General features: G+C 49.0%; 1 protein-coding gene across 7 annotated transcripts in view; it reads left to right on the top strand.

Annotated features, from left to right (window-relative positions):
- Window positions 1-20,797, top strand: part of SH3PXD2B (SH3 and PX domains 2B) — a 114,220-nt gene that overhangs the window by 72,012 nt on the left and 21,411 nt on the right. For all 7 annotated transcript variants that reach the window (XR_004525944.2, XM_033853564.2, XM_033853567.2 and 4 more), the window contains 4 exons: window positions 2,720-2,745; window positions 9,737-9,871; window positions 14,678-14,782; window positions 19,710-19,827. Coding sequence is in view for 6 of the 7 variants with exons in the window: in XM_033853564.2 (XP_033709455.1) it covers window positions 2,720-2,745; window positions 9,737-9,871; window positions 14,678-14,782; window positions 19,710-19,827 (384 nt within the window). In the remaining variant the exon portion in view is untranslated. The remainder of the gene's footprint in view (window positions 1-2,719; window positions 2,746-9,736; window positions 9,872-14,677; window positions 14,783-19,709; window positions 19,828-20,797) is intronic.

The raw sequence follows: 20,797 nt of genomic DNA, 5'->3' as shown, positions 1-20,797 counted from the left end.
GTCGCACAGAAAATAACGTGCCTGCTTGAGCTCACACAAGCTGCTGCTTGAAACCGAGAGCCCCCTGCTGCCCCTCAGCCCCGTGCTCCAGCTAGGACAGCGAGACAGCTAGCAGGGGTACGCGGTAGTATGGGAGCTGGGATTTCAGGTATCCCAGACCATGGCTCAGGCCGCAGCCTGGATGGCAACGAGGGAAGAGGGCTTTACGTGGAAGTAGACTTAAAAGACCTTTGCTGGTGTGTCCTGGAGCCAGCAGCTAAGAGGCAACTTGCCCCACAGGACAGTCCAGGGTGTGGTCAGGAGAGCAGGCTCCAGCCAGGCTTCCCGGGTTCCCCTGGGAGAGATGCCTCACCTCTCTGGCCCTCAGTGTCTCCACGTACGAAATGGAGTGACCCTTAAGGGTTGATGTGAGGGTTCTGCGGGCCAGTCCAGGTAGCATTCTGACCGGGACGCTGTCCACAATGAGTGGCAGGAAGTGTGAGCTGGGATATTCCACTGTCCCCCTCCCCCTCCCCTGCACAGGAGAGTGACACTGAGTGGCACTGGGTAATGGCTGGCCAGAGGACATCACTACTGACTGGCCCAGCCCAGCCCCTCCTTCCAGACACACAGGAGGGCAGCCCCAAGCTCCAGGGCTTGGCTTAGCTCCCTGCTCCCCCACTTTCGAGGTTACACTGAAAGATTATTACACGGTGGTTAAAAACCCAGACTCTAAAATCAGACACTGAATAGACATTGCTTCAAAGAAAATACAAAAATGGCCAAGAAGCATATGAAAAGATGCTCAGTGTAGCATCCTTAGCCATCAGGAAATGCAAGTTCCAACCACGGTGAGATACCACTTCACACTCACTAGCACGGGTAGAATCAAAAAGACAGATAGCAACAAGTGTTGAGGATGTGCGGGAACCGGAACCTTCCTATGTTGCTGGTGGGAGTCTACAATGGTGCAGCCACTGTGGAAGACAGCCTGGCAATTCCTCGAGAAGTTAAGCCTAGGGACTCCCCTGGCAGTCCCGTGGTTAGGACTTGACCTTCCAAGGCAGGGGATGCAGGTTCGATCCCTGGTCGGGGAGCTAAGATCCCACGTGCCTCGGGGCCAAGAAGCCAAAACATTAAAGCAGAAGCAATATTGTAACAAATTCAATAAAGACTTTTAAAATGGTCCACATCAAAAAAAAAAAAATCTTAAAAAAAAAAGTTAAGCCTAGAGTTACCATATTACCTAACAATTCCATTCCTACATCTGTAATCAGGAGAAATAAAAACATATGTCCATACCAAAACTTGTGTACCAAGTTCATAAAAGCATTATTCGTAATAGCCAAAAAGTGGAAACAACCCAAATGCCCGTTGGTTGATGAACAGATAAAGCGTGGTTTATCCACACAGTGGGATATTATTCAGCCATAAAATGGAATGAACACTGATATGTGCTACAACGTGGACGACCCTTGGAAACATGTCACATGAAAGAAACCAGTCACAAGAAGCCACCTATTATATGGCTCCATTCATATTAAATGTCCAGAATAGACAAATCCTTAGAGATAGCAAGCATATTAATAGTTGTCCAGGGCTGGAAGGAATGGAAATGGAGAGGAACAGCTAAGGGGTACAGGGTCTCTTTTGAGAGTGATGAAAATTTTCTGGAATTTGCTGATGGCAGTGGTTGCACAACTTTGTGAATATACTAAAAAACAGTTAATTCTACACTTTAAAAGGATGAAATTTATGGTATGTGAATTATATTTCAGACCCTGGCTGTGCTTCTTGCAAGCTGTGTGACCTCCGGCAAGTTACTTAACTTCTCTGTGCCTCATTTTCCTCATCTGTAAAATGGGCACCAAGAGAGTACTTATTTCCTGTGGTTATTATGAGTATCAATTGAGTGAACTAGAAGTGCCTAGCGGGGTCCTAGCACAGGGTAATAACATTTATTAGGAATTTTGTAGTATTAGCTAATGTTACTGCTGCCACAATATCTATCTCAACCCAACCATCCTATCACCTCCCTATCACCTCCCTTTACTTTTTATAACATCGGAAAGCTTTTTACTAACGGGATAATTTACTTAAAAGTATGTTGTAAAACCTGATTTGTAACATTTTGTTCATAATGCAGTTGTGTGTATAAACTCTGACGTGGTTGACAAGTGTATGGGAGCGATTACTCATTCTGTATGGATTCTAGCCCATAATAGTGTCCTCTGTGTCACCGTGAGGGAGATGTGCAGGGTTCACTGCTAGCCAGATGTCTCCCCGGTTTTAGTGTATTCCACTCACCACCGAGCGCTTCCTGCTCCAATTGTACAGCTCAGGGCACTGCTCGTAAGTGCAGCAAGGCCTCCACCGTGCCTGATGAGGTGGGCGTCAGGCTCAGTGCAGTGTGAGGTCCTAACTCCTGTTTTCAGACTGCATACCCACCTCTACCCGCTGCCTATCAGCTCCTCCCCAGAGCCCCCTACTCTACAAATAGAGTGGAGATGCTGGTCCCCAGGGCACCAGAGCACTTATCAGGCAAAGGGAGAAAATTAAAAGGAATTCTTTTTTTTTTATTTTAAAGAGTCTAGGTCCCTGGGACTGGCTTGGATTTTACACTCATTCACTGGAGATGTTGTGGGATGGAAAATCTCAGTTTTCTAACGGAATAACTCATAGCAATACAGAAAAGATATTGACTCATTACTCTTTCCCACCCCTTTTCTTTCCTGTACAGGGAACATGTTGGGAAAAAGAAATCTGGTAAGAATATTTTCCATTTTCTCCTACTCATTTGATGTTTAGCATACCCCTACTGAGCGATGTCCAGGCCCTGGGCACTACATGGGGGATACAGTGATGTGGATGGATGGATGGATGGATGGATGGATGGATGGATGGATGGATGGATTCTGAAAGACATTCGGGGCTGAGGGGACGGCGTGCAGGCTGGGAGGTGCAAGCATACAGTCGATTTGGGCCTGATCCATTTGCCAGCCTCGGCACCAGGCCTGGCTCTGTGCTTCCTTCCATCAGCCACTGATCTGGGCGGTGACAACTGCTCTTGCAGGCAGCTCCCATACTCACTTCACTCTCCCCACAGTCAATTCTCTTCCTTCCTAACACCCTTTCCATTCCCTGGACAGCAGGACCCTTATGTCAAAAAAGAGAAGGTGAGAATTTGAATATGCACAGAGGAAAGATTTGAGTTCTCACAGGCCTGGGGTTGATAAGCTTAGATTCACAATCGCCCAGCTTTGTCCTCCTGCAACCCAAGAACATCCTGCACATCTGCAAAGGCCCTAGCCCATACCACATCTGGAGCCAATGTGGTCTTCAGAGCTTTCTGGAATTCTAAATTCTTTATCTAGAACTCCAGGAAGTTTGAGGAGGTTGATAAGGATGGGTGGAGGGGAGGCCAAGCAGAGATTCCAAAAGTGGAAAAGGATGCCTTCTCTCGTGGGCCTCAGTTTCATCATCTGTAAAATGGGCATAAGGATAGTAATCTACCTTGTAGGAGTATTATAGGATTCATAATAATATGTATAAAGCACTGAGAACTGTGCCTGGCATGTTGTAAGAGACACGTGTTTGTGCTGTTTTTATGCTACTGCTATTAATTCAGAACACCCAGGTGTTCTTGTCCAGCATCAGCAACAATTCCAAATTCAACAACTCTGGTCCCTTTACTGCTCCCTGGGTACAAGGCCTGTGGTCAGCTTTATGGGCCCCAAGGCCATTCCTGCAAGGAAGAGTGGAGAGGAATTGGATTTCTTCGCCTCAAGGTATGGCATCTGGAGTGAACTCCGGTCTTTTCCCAACCAGTCTGTTTACAGCTCTGCTTTCTAGCTTAATAGGTACTGGCCGGACCCGTGGCATCCTGCTAAAGCTACAAATAGCCCTTGAGCCCTGGGGATAATGATATGTTTCTTAGAAAAGAGCAGAGAGGAGAAGAGAAGCAGACAGTCTTCGTCTGGTCACAGAGTTTCTGGCTTTGAGTGTGCAGAGACTTTCCCGGAGGGGACGGGTGGGAGGGAGAGAGGAAACAGACAGCTCTGGTTTATGAAAACAAAAGCATTCAGTCAGGACGGGCTTGATGAGGGGACTGGTTTGGAAAAGAGAGAAGAAGCTCTAATTTGTGGTGACCACTGTTACATCGTTCACCTGCAATGATGGGGGATGGATTTATTTATAGTTCGACTGGGTGGAAAATAGCATCTTTCTTCATTCAGACTGAGAACCCATGCTGGGACTTGCCTTATTTTTTTATCTGACCTTTGAACACTTCCTTTATGTTAGAACAAGGCTCCTTGATTAAATTCAAAAAGGATTTAAGGTTGACAGCCCAAGCCCTGAAATTTCTGTGTGAGAATTCTGAGTTGACGAAGGCTTATCTCGCTCCAGAATTTCCCTGTTGTGGCTGACTGCCTGGCTGGTTCCTGCAGACTTTGGCTAACGTGGTCTCAAATCCTGCTCATTCTGCAGGAAAAAAATCTTCCCACCAAAATTTCACAGATCGTGTGATTATTTAAGGAGCACCTTTTCTTCCTGATTTTTCTACCATTTACTTATTGGAATATTCTCTTGTTTACTGGCTCTTTCAGCAAGACTGGCAGTATAGTGAATTTCTAGGAAGAAAGGCCTATCTTACCATTACTCATCATTTTAAAAATTCTGTGGTAGGTGAGGCACTTTACCTTTGGCGAATATTTTATGTTTGTTTGGGGTTTTTTTGTTTTTTGTTTTTTTTGGCCACGCTGCATGGAATGCGGGATCTTATTTCCCCGACCAGTGATCGAACCTGAGACCCCGGCAGTGGAAGTGCAGAGTTTTAACCACTGGACCACCAGGGAAGTCCCATGAATATTTCATAGCACTTCCTTAATGATAAAATCACACTTACACTGTCAAAGCTCCTCCCTTCTCCTGGACTTTTCCTTCCCTCTTATTCCCTGCTGGACCACAAGAATGACATTTCTCATCTAGGAATACTTTGATTTCACACTTGTAGCTCCTAGAACTTAGTTCTAGCTGCGTCAACTTTTAGCTACTGCAATTACTATGCATTATAGAGCCTGGTTGCAGTATCACACTCCACCAGTAGATGTCTCCACCTAACACCTAAATGGTCTATGTAGCCTAGTTTGAGACTCCTAGTAGATCAAATGAATGGTGTTTTGATAAGTTGAGTGCTCTGGATAAAATGAAGGCAACCTGCCCTGGAAGAACTGATCCTGAAAAAGCAACTCCATGCACTCTTTTCTGAGCCACTTAATGGCAGGAAACTAGTCTAAAAGCTACTGTTGGACTTCCCTGGTGGCTCAGTGGTTAAGACTCCGCCCTCCCAATGCAGGTGGCCTGGGTTCCATCCCTGGTCAGGGAACTAGATCCCACATGCATGCCGCAACTAAGAGTTTGCATGCCACAACTACGGAGCCAGCAAGCTGCAACTAAGGAGCCCGCGAGCCACAACTGAGGAGGCCACCTGCCACAACTAAGACCTGGCTCAACAAAATAAATATATTTTTTTAAAAAACCCAGTGCTAATGCATTCTTACAAAAAGTAAATAAATAGAAATAAAAGCTACTGTCATAGAAGAACAGGAAGGATATGTAAGGCTCAGACCTGGCCCCTGAGCAAGTCTTGGAAGAAGTACCAGCCCTGAGCCCTGTACCAGCACATTATGTGCTCGTGCCAGCCTAGAATGCTCAACCCTGTTCCCTGCCCTCCTCATTTCCTGGCTTCATGTCTTGTTCGCAGTGAGTCCCCCAGTTCCTCTCCCTGCTCATAGTTAACCCAAGTCAGTTGGCAGCTTGGTTAGGAGAGCTGGTGCAGGAATGAATAGATCAGCCCATGGATCAGAATCCTGGGAATTGTATGTGGTACAACTGGGCCACCATCAGTTGTTAAAGCCAGGTAGCAACAATTGAACTTTTTGGACAGAGTAACCTGGCTTAAGTGGACCTTGACTTATCCAAAGTCTCTGTCCCTTCTTACAGGCAACAAGTAGCCTTTGGTCGCTTGTAAGATAGACAGGTGCCCGCCAGTAACTCAGCGCTGTGTGTTCTCAGGAGGAGGCCTGAGCAGTGTAGGGCGGGAAGGGTTCCTAGGTGTCTCCATTCATCCTTTGTTCATTCACGCCACAAATGTTCACTGAATCTCTGTGCTGAGTGAACAAGACACAGTTATTCATTCAATGCTTATTAAGCACCTACCGTGTGCCTGACAGTGTTCTAGGTCCCCAGGAAATGCAAAAGGCGTTTCCACCACGGCAACACCATGTGGGAAGTAACCTCACAGTCTGGTAGAAAAGACAGATACGTAAACAAAATTAAATGTTGTAAGTGCTGTGAGAGAAGGCATTTGAATGTCTCCCTGAGGTTGGAAGTCATTTAAAGCTGTTTTAAAATATTCATTCTTTCATTCAAATATTTATTGAGCCTTTGTAGATGCCATTCAAGTTCTAGTCCAGGGGTTGGCAAATGTTTTTTCTCTAAAGGTCCAGATAGTAAATATTTTAGGCTTTGCAAGCCCCATGCAGACTCTGTCACTAATAATAATTTTTTGTTTCCTCTTCCTTTCATTCTCCTTCTTATTCTTTATAAATCTTTAAAAGTATAAAAACATATTCTTAGCTTCCCTTGCACAAAAATGGACCATTTTTGTGACTTCTGAGCAAGCTCTCTGGCTGCAGTATGAAGGACGGACTGGAGGGGCAGGATGGAGACCCATCACGGGGTGTCCCACCTGCACACCCCTGGCCACAAGAAGCCTTTCTCAGACCCTGGTGAAAAGGATGTGACGTAGTGAGGATGTGGGTGAAGCGAGGTGATGGAGTCCTAGCAAGAAGGTCCTCCCACATCAGACCCATGGCTCTGCGGGAGGGAATCCTGACGGCTGCCACAAGGGGCAGCAGAGATTGCCCACACGTGAACACAGACACGTCCTGGCCCCTCCAGCCCACTAGTGGCCCGCCTGCCTGGGAGAACTGGGCTGTCTCTGGCCACTAACCCGGGCAGCAGGCTCAGCTTCCAGCCTGACTGTGAAGTGGGTGCTTCTCTCCACTCTCCAGTTCTTTGTCTCCAGTTGAGGCACCGGGAAGCATGGCTACCTGGATGCAGCCCGCGTGAGGTTAAAACAGAAGGGCAGATGCATTCCTGGGGTTCTGAGCCCTGAGGCGGATTATATTCTGGGATAAAAACTGTGGACCCCAGTCTCTACGTATTGCATTCACTGGGGAATGTGTCCCAAGCTCACAATGACCAGGACAAGTGACCAGGAGCGCGTCTGCCTGCGCTCATTCACACAAGAGCACCTCTTAGAAGCACAGTGCCGGGGGGTTGAGGAGACAGTCAAGAGATCACTGTCTAGAGGGACAGCAGAAAGGGGGCAGTGACCAGCCTGCTCTGGGGCCACTAAAAGATGGAACCGCTGAAGTAGCCGGGCTGTCTTGGGCGGTCTGTCATGCTTGAGGCTGGAAGGAGATCAGCTCTGCGGCCTGACCTGGGTGGGAGGTGACAGAGGAGGAGAAGGCTGGCAGTAGTGAAGATGACCCTGAGAGCTGCAAAGACATAAGACTTGGGGGGCGGTCATGGGGACCTGTGGGGTAGGAGAGCAAGATCTCAGACTAGCCTTCCTTCCTATCATCTTTTCTTTCCTCATCTACTGCCACCAGGTGGACCTGGTTCAGATCTGGCCTTGTCACCAGGTAGCGGTGAGATCTAAGGCAAGTCACCTGATATGTCTGAGCCTCTGTTTTCTTGTCTATAACATGGGGGTGGTAATACCCACCTTCCAGGGCAGTTGTGTCGAGGTAGTTTATGTACAGTGTATAGCCTGTGATAGGCATTCATGTGGGGCGACTTCCCTCCCAATCTACTTCTGAGCCTTCATCCCACATCTGCCGTCTCTTTTTTCTCCTCTCTTTCTCTCTTCTCATGCTTTCTCCACTCAGGGTGCAAGGGGCAGAGTTGCCCTGGGGCCCTCCCATTTCCCTCCGTTACCCTCAGCCTGGGAGGGTGAATGGCTAGAACATGGTCACAGAGCCAAGAAGCGGTGACCCTTCTTCACCCGGCTGCAATGCCCTGCTCTGATTTTCCGCATCAGACATGGAGAACGCGTGGTTCTAACAGAGGGCTTTTGTGCCGCTTCTAGATGCCAGAGGCTGGGGTGCAACGGCGTGCTGGTAAATACTTCACGACCAGCTCTCTGATGGGAAGCCCTGCTTTGTGGCATTTGCCATTTTCCATGGTGTAAATACTCCCACCATGGCCAATTTCAATAAGATACTACCCAACAGAGTTGGGAACAGATGCACAAAATTGGCTCATTATGGGTGTATTTGGACACAGAAATGTATAAATGGATATTTCAGTGGTTTATGGAAACAATAGAAGGGAATCCTTTGAATCAGGACTTTCAGAAAACCAGGGCCCAGTGGCCACAAAAGCCAGTCTGCCTTCCCATCACATTCAGCTGCTGCTCTAAAAGTGCTGCCCCCTCTCTCTGGAGTGTCTGAACTCAGATGTCCCTTTACATCATCCATATTCTGTGATATCTTTTCATTTACTTATCAGATATGTCTTGGTATTTAACCAGGGCCACACAGCGCTACATCCTGTGGAAATGGCCTCCCCAGGGGCTCCTCTCCCCAGCTGCCCCTGCCCTGGTCCAAAGCTACCATCATCTCTTGTCTGCAAACACCATGTCCTCCATCTGGTCTCCTGCTTTTTTTCTTGCCAGTAATCCAGTCTCCATGTGGCAGCCAGAACTGTCTTTTTAAAGATGTAAATCTTGTCATTCCCTTCTTAAAGCCCTTCAGTGGCTTTCTACTTCAGGGTTTCAAAAAATCCGAACTTCTTGCCTTGGCCCAGCATGTCCTGCCTGCTCTGACCCATGCCTGCCAGGGTGATCTCATACAGGACCGCCCTCTGCTCATTCCTGGACTTCAGCCAGTTCCTAGAAGGCTCCAGGCCCTTTCCCATCCCACAGTCTGCCTGCACCACTCTGTCCCCATTCTCCTCATGCCTCCTTGCCTCCGAGGTCTTTGCTTTATGTCACCTCCCTGGAGGGGTCTTGCTGACCACTCCATTTAATGTAGCATCCTTTTCCCACTCATTCTCTGTCTGGCAACCTGGTTGTTTCCAGCAATGCATCAGTCAAAAACTAGTATTATCCTGTATACTTAGCGATCATATATACTTGTGTACGTGTCTCTCTCCCCAGCTAGACTGGGCTACTCGAGGCTAGGAGTCATGTCTGTTTCATTCACTTTAGTATGCCCAGCATCTAAAGGAGTGTTTGGAACATCACTGGTGACTTCGTGAATTAATAGATGAGTGATTTGGGATGGATGGATGGCAGTGGATAGCTAGACAGATGGATGTTTGGTTGGATGAATGATGAATGGATGTTTAGTTGGGTGGACGATGATGGGTGAATAATGGCAGATGGATGAATGGATGGATGGATAGGAATGAATGAACTTTCCCACTACGCTGTCAGCTTCTTCAGGGCAAGTACCACATCAACTCTGAATCCTTAGTGCCCAGCACAGTGCCTGCACAAGGACAGACACTTGGTAAATTTTGGTGGTTGAGTGAGCAAATGAATGAAAGAATAAATGGATGAGGTGACCCTGAGACAAGTCCTGTCACAGCTTCGTTCTCTATTTGGAATGTCCTCCTGACCCACCCCACCCCCGGCTCCTGTTCCTTCACACATGGGTTGTGTGTTGGCATTTTGTATCCCCAGGGGGCGACCTGACCTCGGTGGACCCCATGGTCCTGGAGCAGTATGTAGTGGTGGCAGACTACCAGAAGCAGGAGAGCTCGGAGATCAGCCTCAGCGTGGGGCAAGTGGTAGACATCATCGAGAAGAACGAGTCAGGTAGGAGACCTAGACCACCTCCCTTCCACCCTGCACTCTCACCAAGCCTCTGGGACAGGAAACGCTTGGGAGTGCAAACGCTGCAATGGCCAATCCAGGCTGCTCCGTTTCCACGGATCTGGTTGATGGCCTCCTAGAAAGCTGGCCTTGTTTGATCACAGTGCTTGAGTACTCCACTTGGTCACAGCTCACCAGCATCCTGTTGGGTCAGGGGTTATCGACTTGTCCTGAGGTTCACATTTTAGGAACCTTCCTTCTGGTTTCAGAGCGCTCGGAGACACGGAGTCCAGCACTCCACTGGGGATTTGCTCTGTTGGTTTGCCTTTGGCTACCATGGGAGTCCCCGTGAAGGTTCTGGCAGCTGTGGGCTCTGCTGGGATGGACACACTGCCTCAGCCCACCTGCCCTCAGAGGGACCGCTGGCCACATACAGGCAGACCTCAGAGATATTGTGGGTTCGGTTCCAGACCGCTGCGATAAAGCGAGTCACGTGAATTTTTTGGTTTCCCAGTGCAAAAAAAAGTTACATTTATACTATACTGTAGCCTATTCAGTGTGCGGTAGTCTTATGTCCAAAAAACAATATACATACCTTAACTTAAAAATACTTTATTGCTAAAAAATGCTAACCATCATCTGAACCTCCAGCAAGTCGTAATCTTTTTGCAATAGTAACATCAAAGATCACTGACCACAGATCATGTAACAAATATAATAAGAATAAAGAAGTTTGAAATCGGGAGAATTACTGAAATGAGACACAGAGACACGAAGTGAGCAAATGCTATAGGAAAAATGACACCAATAGACCTGTTTGATGCAGGGTTGCCGCAAACCTCCAATCTGTAAAAAACACATTATCCGTGAAGTACAATAAAGCAAAGCACAGTAAAACGAGGTCTGCCTGTACACTGGCCGGGACAGAATGTGATGTGACTGAGACACTTAGCCTGGGTTTCCACCTGAACTCCGCATTTCACAGCCATCCAGGTCACTTCGTTGAGGAGGCTGCTTCCAGGATTAAATGAGGCAGTACATAGAGAGGGCCTAAGCCTGTGTTTGGCACATAGGTACCCAAAATGCGTTTCCTTCCCTTTTGCCTTCTTTAGCTGCAATAGGGCATTGGTACCATTGAAGACAGAGAGCAAGGAGCAGGGGATGAGTGGATCCTCTCCAGGAAAAAGTGGCATTAAACCCCCACTGGCTTTGTTGTAGCTAAAATGTGACATTGACTAGCAATATTAGTGGGCCAATCTCCGTGATACCCCAGTGGCTAGTTAAGGTCCAACAAACAGGGAAAGACTGTTTCCGGCAGCCTCTGGAGCATGTTCCCATTAGTCAGGAGATGAGCAGTAGCCAACCAAAACTTCTTGATTACACAGTACAGCAGTTGTTATCCCTGCTTCACAGCTGAAGACACCAAGAGTCCAAGTGACTCAGTCACTCACCCCAGATCTTGTGACAGGTTGCCGAGCTGGAGTTCCTAACCAATTCCAGCTGGCCCCGAGGCCATGTGACGTTCTAATTCCTAGAAATGAGTACAGGCAGTCTGTGGGTATGACTGGGATGCTCTGTGGGGATGGAAGAAGGGAGCACCCACCCACCCCCACCCCGCTTTGCTTTGCCAGCTTGAGCGACGTCAGGAAGAACACGTTGCTGGGAGAAGGGGAGGAGGCAGGATGGGGTGGGGGCCAAGCCTGGTGTGTCCAGAGGACAGCAGGGAAAAGGCATATGTCCGGATCTTCAAGTGGCCAACAAACTCAACATTTGTTTTCAATTACCTTTTACTTACCCAAGTAATATATGGATATGTTCTTCTTGAAACATTAATGATAAAGTTAAAATCTATTTTTTTCCGCTAGCTTCAGGCCTAGTCCCCTTTCCAAACACAGACTGCCCTTCTATCAGTTTGGGGTGAATGCTTTTTGATAACTGTATACACACATGTGTATAAATATGTGTACAGGGATAGGACTTCCCTGGCGGTGCAGTGGTTAAGAATCCGCCTGCCAATGCAGGGGACACAGGTTTGAGCCCTGGTCCAGGAAGATCCCACATGCCACGGAGCAACTAAGCCCTTGCGCCACAACTACTGAGCCCGCGTGCTGCAACTACTGAAGCCTGCACACCTAGAGCCCGTGCTCTGCAACAAGAGAAGCCACCGCAATGAGAAGCCCGCGCACCGCAACAAAGAGTAGACCCCGCTCGTCGCAACTAGAGAAAGCCCGTGCGCAGCAACAAAGACCCAGCGCGTCCATAAAGAAATAAAGAAATAAATAAATTTATTTATTTTTTTAAAAACTCTATACAGGTATATATGTATGTACACAGTGTACACATTTGTACACATGTGTGTATACATATATGTGCACATGCGTACATTTATATAACTGTATGTACACACATACATACACATCGTATTTCATGCATCTATATATAATTTTGTAGGTTTTTGAAGCCCAGTGGTGTATCATTCTATACATTTTGACCTGCAACATGCTTTTTCTTAAGTCAACATTTAGCTCTTATTCTTTTAACATCTGCATACTATGTGAAAATATGGCATACTATAAGCCATATCTTCCTTTAGTATGAACAGTATATCTGTGTGCACATTGGTGAGTGTTTCTTTAGGTTAGATACGCAGAAGACTGCTGGACCATAAGATACGCATACTTTAAATGTTAAGATACAGCCAAATGACCTGCTTCCAAACTGCGGCCATACCAGTTTACTCTCCTTCCAGCAATGTATGAGGCATTTGTGCCAGTAGTTCAGAGCTGAGGCTGTGAAGCCAGATGGTCTGGGTCGAATCCCGGCTCTGCCACTTTCTTTGTGACCTTGGTCAAGTCACTGCCCGTCTCTGAGCTTGGCTTCTCCGTCTGTAAAATGGGGCAGTAACAGAATGCAGCTCACAGGCTGGTGTGAGGACTCAGCCCGTCAGTAGTAGATGCGAAGCACTGAGACAGTCTGGCGCATCTTTACTGTCATTGCTGTTGTGACACGTTCCTTAACCCCGCGCGGATACCTACAAATAGGAGTCCTTAGGAAGGCATATATGGCATATTTCTGATTTCTGGTTTTCTGCAGGTTTATCAACCCCATTCATTCACACAGACACACGCGCACACACACACACACACACACATGTGTGCGTGCATGCACACACACACACGCACACACACACACGCGCACACACACTTCCCAGCCACCAAAACGTGTATTTTAAAACGTGCACCCAGTCAAGTAAAGCAGAAAGTGGCTTCTACCTCAGGGAGCTCAAAAGCAAAGGCCTCCCTGTAAGACCAGGAAGCTAGTCCAGAGTCTGCCCCTTCCTTCTCTTCTCCTTTGGGGTCTCCGGGGCCTGGAGGTTTGTGATCTTGGGGAGCAGATCCTATTTTTCCATTTATGCAGTGCAGAGCCAGCTGGGCCCTGTATTAACTTCCTGTGGCTGCTATGACGAATTACCACAAATTCAGTGACTTACACCAACACCAATTTATCATCATATGGTTCTAGAGGTTAGAAGCCCAAAATGGGCCCCAGTGGACGAGAAAAAAAGGCAGTGCTGGGGCTGTGTTCCCTTCTGCAGGCCTGGGGAGCATCTGCTGCTTTGCCTTTTCCATTCTCTAGAGGCCAGCCACACCCCATGGCTCGTGACCCCTTCCTCCACCTTCAGAACCAGCAGTGTTGCCCCTCTCTGTACCTTCCTTCCTCAGCCACATCTCCCCCTGACCCTCCTTCTGCCTGCCTTGTGATTAAACTGCGCCCACCCAGATAAGCCAGGATAACCTCCTATTTGTGAGTTCAGCTAATTAGCAACCTTAACGCCATCTGCGACCTTAATTCAAACCCTTTGCCATGTGCATTGTTATTCTGCCTACCACAGGCTCCATGAGAGCCCTTTCTCTAAAATGGGAGGGCCTGAGTCTCAGTGAACGGCCTCTCAAACTGTTATATCTGCGGCCAGATTTACCTTGACATGAACAGATGCAAAATCCGTGTCTCAGATAAGTTATGAGGGCAGTGGTTTCAGTATCAGAGAGCGCTGGGTGCGAGTCGCAGCTCGGCCGTAAGCCGTGTGAACTTGCACGAGCCTTGCCTCTTGGAGCCTCAGTTTCCTCGTCTGTGCAGTAGGGATGATAATGTGAAGATGATATAAGATAATGCAAGGGGCTTCCCTGGTGGTGCAGTGGTCGAGAATCTACCTGCCAATGCAGGGGACACGGGTTCGAGCCCTGGTCTGGGAAGATCCCACATGCCGCGGAGCAGCTGGCCCCATGAGCCACAATTACTGAGCCTGTGCGTCTGGAGCCTGTGCTCCGCAACAAGAGAGGCCGCGATAGTGAGAGGCCCACGCACCGCGATGAGTGGCCCCCACTTGCCGCAACTAGAGAAAGCCCTCGCGCAGAAACGAAGACCCAACACAGTCAAAAATAAATTAAAAAATAAATAAAATTAAAAAAAAAAAAAGAGAATGCAAGTAAAACGATGAGTGCCTTGCACACCTTAGCAAAGGGAGCTACGTTCTTTGCTCTCCTCCTTTAGGACAACCTTTCTCCCCACCCCCATCCCCGACTCCCCTCCACAGCCCCGTCCCAGGCTCAAGAGCAGGTTTCCTGTTAGCCTGTCTCTAGCAGTTAGCAGTCAGCTCACATGGGTAGTTGTGTTCTACTAATAAAATGGAGACTTTTGAGCCTGACGCTGAGCGTTGGTTCCTGCAGCGGCTGAATCTAATATTGTATTCTGACGCCCGGCCCTCACACCTGACCCAACTGATATCAGTCTGCACTCTCATTTTCCCAGGTTGGTGGTTCGTCAGCACGGCTGAAGAGCAAGGCTGGGTCCCCGCAACCTGCCTCGAAGGACAGGATGGTGTGCAGGATGAGTTTTCCCTACAGCCTGAAGAAGGTAGGAAGCAGCCGGGGCCTCGGGCTCGCTGGGGAGACCGTGAGGGCCGGCGGCACCCAATCCCTTCCCTTCAGCCTCTGCCTCCCAGCCTCCTAGACTAGAGCCTGTGGACATGAAGCCAGGCCCTGGGTTTGGGGCAGAGCAAGCCCGCCCTTTCTTAGGGGCCTTGGGGAGCCAACCCAGGTGAGCCTGGCTGGAGCTGGGGCCCTGATACCTCCATGGGACCTCAACGGCCCCCAGCCAGATCGCTGTCAACACCTCACTCTTCCTCCCTTGAATTATCCTGATGGCCAAGGTGCTGGGGCTGCTCCAAGCTCATTTACAAGACATCTGAAGCCATCCGTAAAGATCTCTGCTTTGGCTGCTTTCTGTGTTGGTTTAACGGCCCTGACTGGGTGTCAGGATCAGAGCTGACCCTCCTAAAGAGTGGTTCCCGCTGTGTCAGAAATCTTAAGGCTCAGCCAACCCCCCTTTCCCCCCAGGAGCATTCCTCAATCTAGAGTATGAGCTCACTTTAGCTAATAAACGGGAGGGTTTTGGAATCAGACCTGAACTTGACTCTCACCACCGAATTTGAATTTGTCCCACTTACTGGCTGAGTGGTCTTGGGCCAGCAACTTAACCTTTCTATGCTTCAGCCGCTTCCTCTGAAAATGGAAACGATGGTATCTACGTCATGGGATTTTTTTTTTTAATTAAATGAGATCCCACATGCAAAGCACTTGGCAAAGAACCTAAAACAATGAATAACTAGGAACAGTTATTATCATAGAGCTATGCCTTACCTAGGGTTGAATACTTGGGACTTTTAGTTGACTGTTTAGAAAACACAAAGCCACTTGAGTATGTATTTAACAGAAAAGAGGGTAAGGAGAAGGGATATTTCTATGCTCAAAGGTTAGCAAAAAAAAAAAAAAAAAGCATATGTGGTTTGCGTTTAGTTTTATTGCAGCCAGCACCCGCAGAGTAAAATGCCTTTTGTTTTGCTCTGCGTTTGTGGGGCCCACCAGGCTCTAGGGGCGGCGCTAATGAGGAGAAAGTGCAAAAATCAACTCAGATTAAGGGGTAGTCATGTGCTGCGTGGAAACTCTAGCTCCCTTAGACAGTTAATGATTCCTACCACGGGGCGTGTCTCTGTAAGGGACTGATTATTGTCCCCATTTTACAGATGAGAAAAGAAGCTCAGAAAGTAGAGACACTTGCCCGGGGTCACACAGCTAGAAGATGGGAGAGAGACCACATTTTCCTAAGGGTTTGTACATTTCTTCCCCCTGCCATGAGGGCTTCTCTTAGTGCCTCTTGATAATCATGCTAGGAATAGCATCCTGTCTATTGGGTGGCTCTTCACTCAAGTTCAAGGTTCGTACTCAGGAATTTGGTCCTTCTGAGACACCTGGGGCGTGGCATAGACGCAGAAATAATTGCTCCTGAGAGGGAGCACGTGCTTGGTGCCGCCTTTGCCTCAAGACACTGGGACTGCTTTCTTCTTACCTCTGCCTTCTGCCCTTCGCCTCCACATGCTGCCCGTCCAGTCTCATGGAGATACTGGTCTCTGCCCCAGCCCGTGGGCCGCCGCCGGACTCTGGGGGACCTGTATGCCATCAGCTGGCGTCAAGGTGCCTACCTCAGAGTTTTCCTCCCCGCTCGGTACTCGGAACTGGGTCCCTGCATCTGCATGCTCTGGGACTGCCCGTGCCTGTTGCATGTGAGAGACGGTGATCTGGTCTGTACCCTGTGTGTTGGCATGTAGGTTTGGGAGGAGGGAGCTTAGGGCGTTTGTCAGCCTGGGACCCCAAAGTTTCCCAGGGTAAAAAATGATGCCTGGGGGCCCCTGTAATGCTGAGCCAGTGACCTGTTCCCTTCATCAGGTGCATTTGAGTGGCCAGGGAACAGAAACCCACGTCAAACCAGCTTAAGCAAAAGGGAAGCGTATTGACTCATGTCATTGAAAACCCCAGGGTAGGGTCAGCTTCTAGCATGGCTGGATCCGGGAGCTTGAAAATGTCTGCCAACTGAAGAAGAATGCCCAACCTAGAAGTTGTGAGTTAAGTTTTATATAGGCACCTTACTGAGGACTCTAGCCTGGGAGACAGCCTCTCAGATAGCTCTGAGGAACTGCTCCGAAGAGGTGAGGGAGGAAGCAGGATGCATAGGAGTTTTTGGCTGGAAAAACAAAACAAAACATGTAGTCTAACATCAAAAGATTACTGCTAATCACAAAAAACAGATAGCTTTTTTTAATATAAATTTATTTATTTTATTTGTTTTTATTTTTGGCTGCATTGGGCCTTCGTTGCTGCGCACGGGCTTTCTCTAGTTGCAGTGAGCGGGGGCTACTGTTCGTTGCGGTGCGTGGGCTTCTCATTGCAGTGGCTTCTCTTTGTTGCAGAGCACAGGCTCTAGGCATGCGGGCTTCAGTAGTTGTGGCTCGTGGGCTCTAGAGCACAGGCTCAGTAGTTGTGGTGCACGGGCTTAGTTGCTCCATGGCATGTGGGATCTTCCCAGACCAGGGCTTGAACCCGTGTCCCCTGCATTGGCAGGCGGATTCTTAACCACTGCGCCACCAGGGAAGCCCCAGATATCTTAAGTTAATGATTTTAGTGCTTTTCTATGAATGGAAAGATGCAAGAATCTGGTCTCATTGAAATGATTCCTTAGATGTGCATCTGAACTATCTAAGGCCAGTATCCAGAGCACAGAATGCTTCCTGTTTTTATCCATCCCAAATGCCCCTCAGGGTGCACTGTTGGGGGTGACTGCAGTGGCTCGTGGCTTGATGGCAAGCAACATTCTTTGTTTACTGGCATGGCAGACAACGTTCCCTTTCTACCTGTCCTTGGCACCTGAGGCTTATTCTCGCCACCTTCAGCTCCCATTCTCTACCTTGCTGGAACCATTGTCTCATGGTGACAGTAGTTCCAGGCACCCTTCAGGGGCACCCACCAAAGAAAATGCTTCTCCTTCAACATGATCAGTTGGTTCCAACTGACCCAATTGGGTCATATGCCATCCCTGAACTAATCACGGTGGCCAGTCACTCTGGCCAGGCCAGCGTTATGCACCCTCGCCATCCCTCTGGGTGGTGGCGAGGTCACCCTCACCCAAACATGTGGCTGGAGGCTGGCAGTGCCACCAGAGGAAGGGCAGATGGATGGCAAGCAGGCAGTGTTACCCACCACGCAGTCTACAAGTTCTCCCACTTCCCTTTGTTAGGGAACCCTGAGCATCCTACGGAGCCCAGAGAGGGTCTCTGGTTGCTAGCGAATCCCCAGGAGTCCAGGGCCTGTAGTACCAACAGTACTTAGTCCGGGACCCAGGCAGTGCCCCTTCTCACCTGGCCAGACAAAACTTCTGTGCATCCACGGGGTTGAGTTGCCCCCAGCACCCTTCACAGCACCCACACCCCAGCCTGCATCTGTGAGTGAGGAGAACAGCTGACTGCGCTGTATACAGAACGTGTGCAGCTTGAGTCAGCTCAGCCCCCACAGCGCAGGTCAGGGGGCTAGATCAATAAATAAATAAACGCCCTGTGTGTTTTCCGCCTCCCTCTGCACCAGCTGGGAAGGCCACAGACAGCCTGTGGTGTTTTCCCAGCGAGAGAGAGAGAGAGAAAGAGAGAGAGGCAGCCCGGACACACTAACTATCAACGTCAGCCCACAGCTGGCTCAGTCCCTCCCTGCGGGCTGCAATGTAACCAAAACAGGAAAGCCGGCTCCTAGCCTCACTGGCTCCCCTGGGACACTCATCTGTTATCTGTCTCAGCAGTCACTGCTGACAGTGTTGGGGATGGGAGCTATTCTCTTGCTCTCTGGAGGGCCCTGCCTGAGTGTGACAATGAACGACCCTGCCAGCGGGGCCCTGCAGGGGGTCGGGGGTGAGGTCCTGCTGTGGGAGGGACACAGCCCGAGGCAGCTCTCTTGGCTTTGGGGGTAGGAGCAGGAAACCACTGAGAGTGGGATGGAAGGCACCCCAGTGGTGTTAATGAAAACAGAAGCAGGCAATCATTTCATGATATATATCTCAAATCATTATGTCGTACACTGAGAAGTCGATTATATCTCAATTAAAAAAATAAATTTAAAAAAATAAAATTGAAGCTTCAGGCGTGGTTGGATCCAGGGGCTTGAAAACAATGAAAAATGGAGATCAGCTACCAGCTAGGTAATGAGCACTGCTAGCTGTCTCCTCCCTGGTAGTGATTCCACCCCAAACCATATGCTGCCAGATGTAGCTTGTCCCTGACCCTCCACCACTAAGAACTGCAGAGGAGCCACGGAGGGTTTAACGTCCACCCCGCCCCTGCTGCAGCATGAGCAAGGTGCCTCCCGCCAGGCCTTCGGGACTTGTTCATTTACTAAACATTGACTATTTTACTAAATAGTTCCTAAATATTCCCAGTACCGTGCCCAGTGCTAGAGATAGAGGAATGAACAAGACAGACTCAAACCCCTGCCTTCCTGGAGCACTTACTCTAGCAGGGGAAACAGACATGGAACATAATATAAGTAAATTATCTGGTATGTTAGAAGGTAATTCCTGGTAAGGGGGGAAAATAAACCCGGGTAAGGGGGATGAGGGTGCCATGGGTCTGGGTATTACCTAAGGCAAGGTCAAGGAAGGTGACCTCGAGGCACAGATTTGAGGAAGGTGAGTGCAAATGTGTGATGCTGAGGGATTTCAGAGGAACGGACCTGCCATTTGTCCTGTGTCCTGTTGCTGCTTGCACAGGGTCATCCAGCACTAAGTGAGGGTCGCTTATTCGGGGCCAGGGGCGGGGGTGGGGGGGTGGGAACAGAGATGGTGCACAGAAGTCTTTGGAGGAAATCCCTCCTTACGAGGGCATCTCTCAGATCACAGCCTTGGCCATCAACGTCCCGGGGCTTATATAGTGTCTTTGACTTACCCCAACATCTGTTTGTCCCCACAGAGGAGAAGTACACAGTCATCTACCCATACACAGCTCGTGACCAAGATGAAATGAACCTGGAGAGAGGAGCTGTGGTGGAGGTCATCCAGAAAAACCTGGAAGGCTGGTGGAAGATCAGGTACCCTCTGCAGCTGGGTGGGTTTCAGGTCATAGAGGCTCCAGCTGCACAGATATCTGTAAGCAGTTGCAGAGGAGGTGAGGTTTCAGCCTGAGCTATAAAAGGACTCTTCTCCTCTGTGCTGTTTGGCTTCCTTCCCTACCCATATCCTTCTCTAAAAATGCATAATAAGCAAAACCGTCTCTAAACACACTGAACCACCGATAGCAGTAACCCAATTGAGCAAGACTGGTCTCCACCTCCAGATGTGTCTCATAATGAGTAAGTGGAGGCTGAAGCTGCCCTGCGTGAGTGATTTCCCACTCCAGCCCCGCTCTGAGAGCAACAGGATGCTAAACACCACATGGACAGTAGCCCGTCCTAAAGCTGATCATTTGCCGTCATCTCTCAGAGTCCAGTGGAGACCGGCTTTCCAAACAGTTTGCTCTTTCACCCATGTGATGGAATTGAAAGCTCATAGGTAAAGGTGGCCAACTCATCGTGCTGTACTTGGGACTTTCCCAGTTTTAGTAATGAAAGTCCGGGGAACTCCCTCTTTGGTTACCCGGGCGGGCAGGGTGCAGCCTCAGGAAATTAGGGCAAGAGAAGAAGCCTGAGGTCCCTGCCACCTGGTGTCTGTGCCGTGATGTAAGCCGGACATGAGGCAGGACACTGGGACCACTCACATGGGGCTGAGTGTGTAACCCTTAATTCATTCAGCAAACCTACACCAAAATCTATTTTGGGCCAAGCTGTCTACTGAAAGCTGGTGAGTAACAGTGAGAAAGAGACAGTAGTTCAGACCCACAGGCGTAGAAGGCAGACTCAGACACAAGTACAGGGCAGGGAGGCGCGTGGGGCGTAGGAGGGCTGCACAGGGGACTTTGGAGCACAGAAGAGGGCTCCTCAGCCCGGGAGTCAGGAAGGCTTCCTCAGAACTGAGGTTTGAAGCCGGAGTAATGACAACAGTAACTCACATATCTGGCTTATA

Source organism: Tursiops truncatus, chromosome 3, assembly GCF_011762595.2.
Source record: "Tursiops truncatus isolate mTurTru1 chromosome 3, mTurTru1.mat.Y, whole genome shotgun sequence".
Classification (NCBI taxonomy): Eukaryota; Metazoa; Chordata; class Mammalia; order Artiodactyla; family Delphinidae; genus Tursiops; species Tursiops truncatus.
Note: the sequence above shows the minus strand (reverse complement) of the source record. Positions and strands in the feature narration are given on the sequence as shown.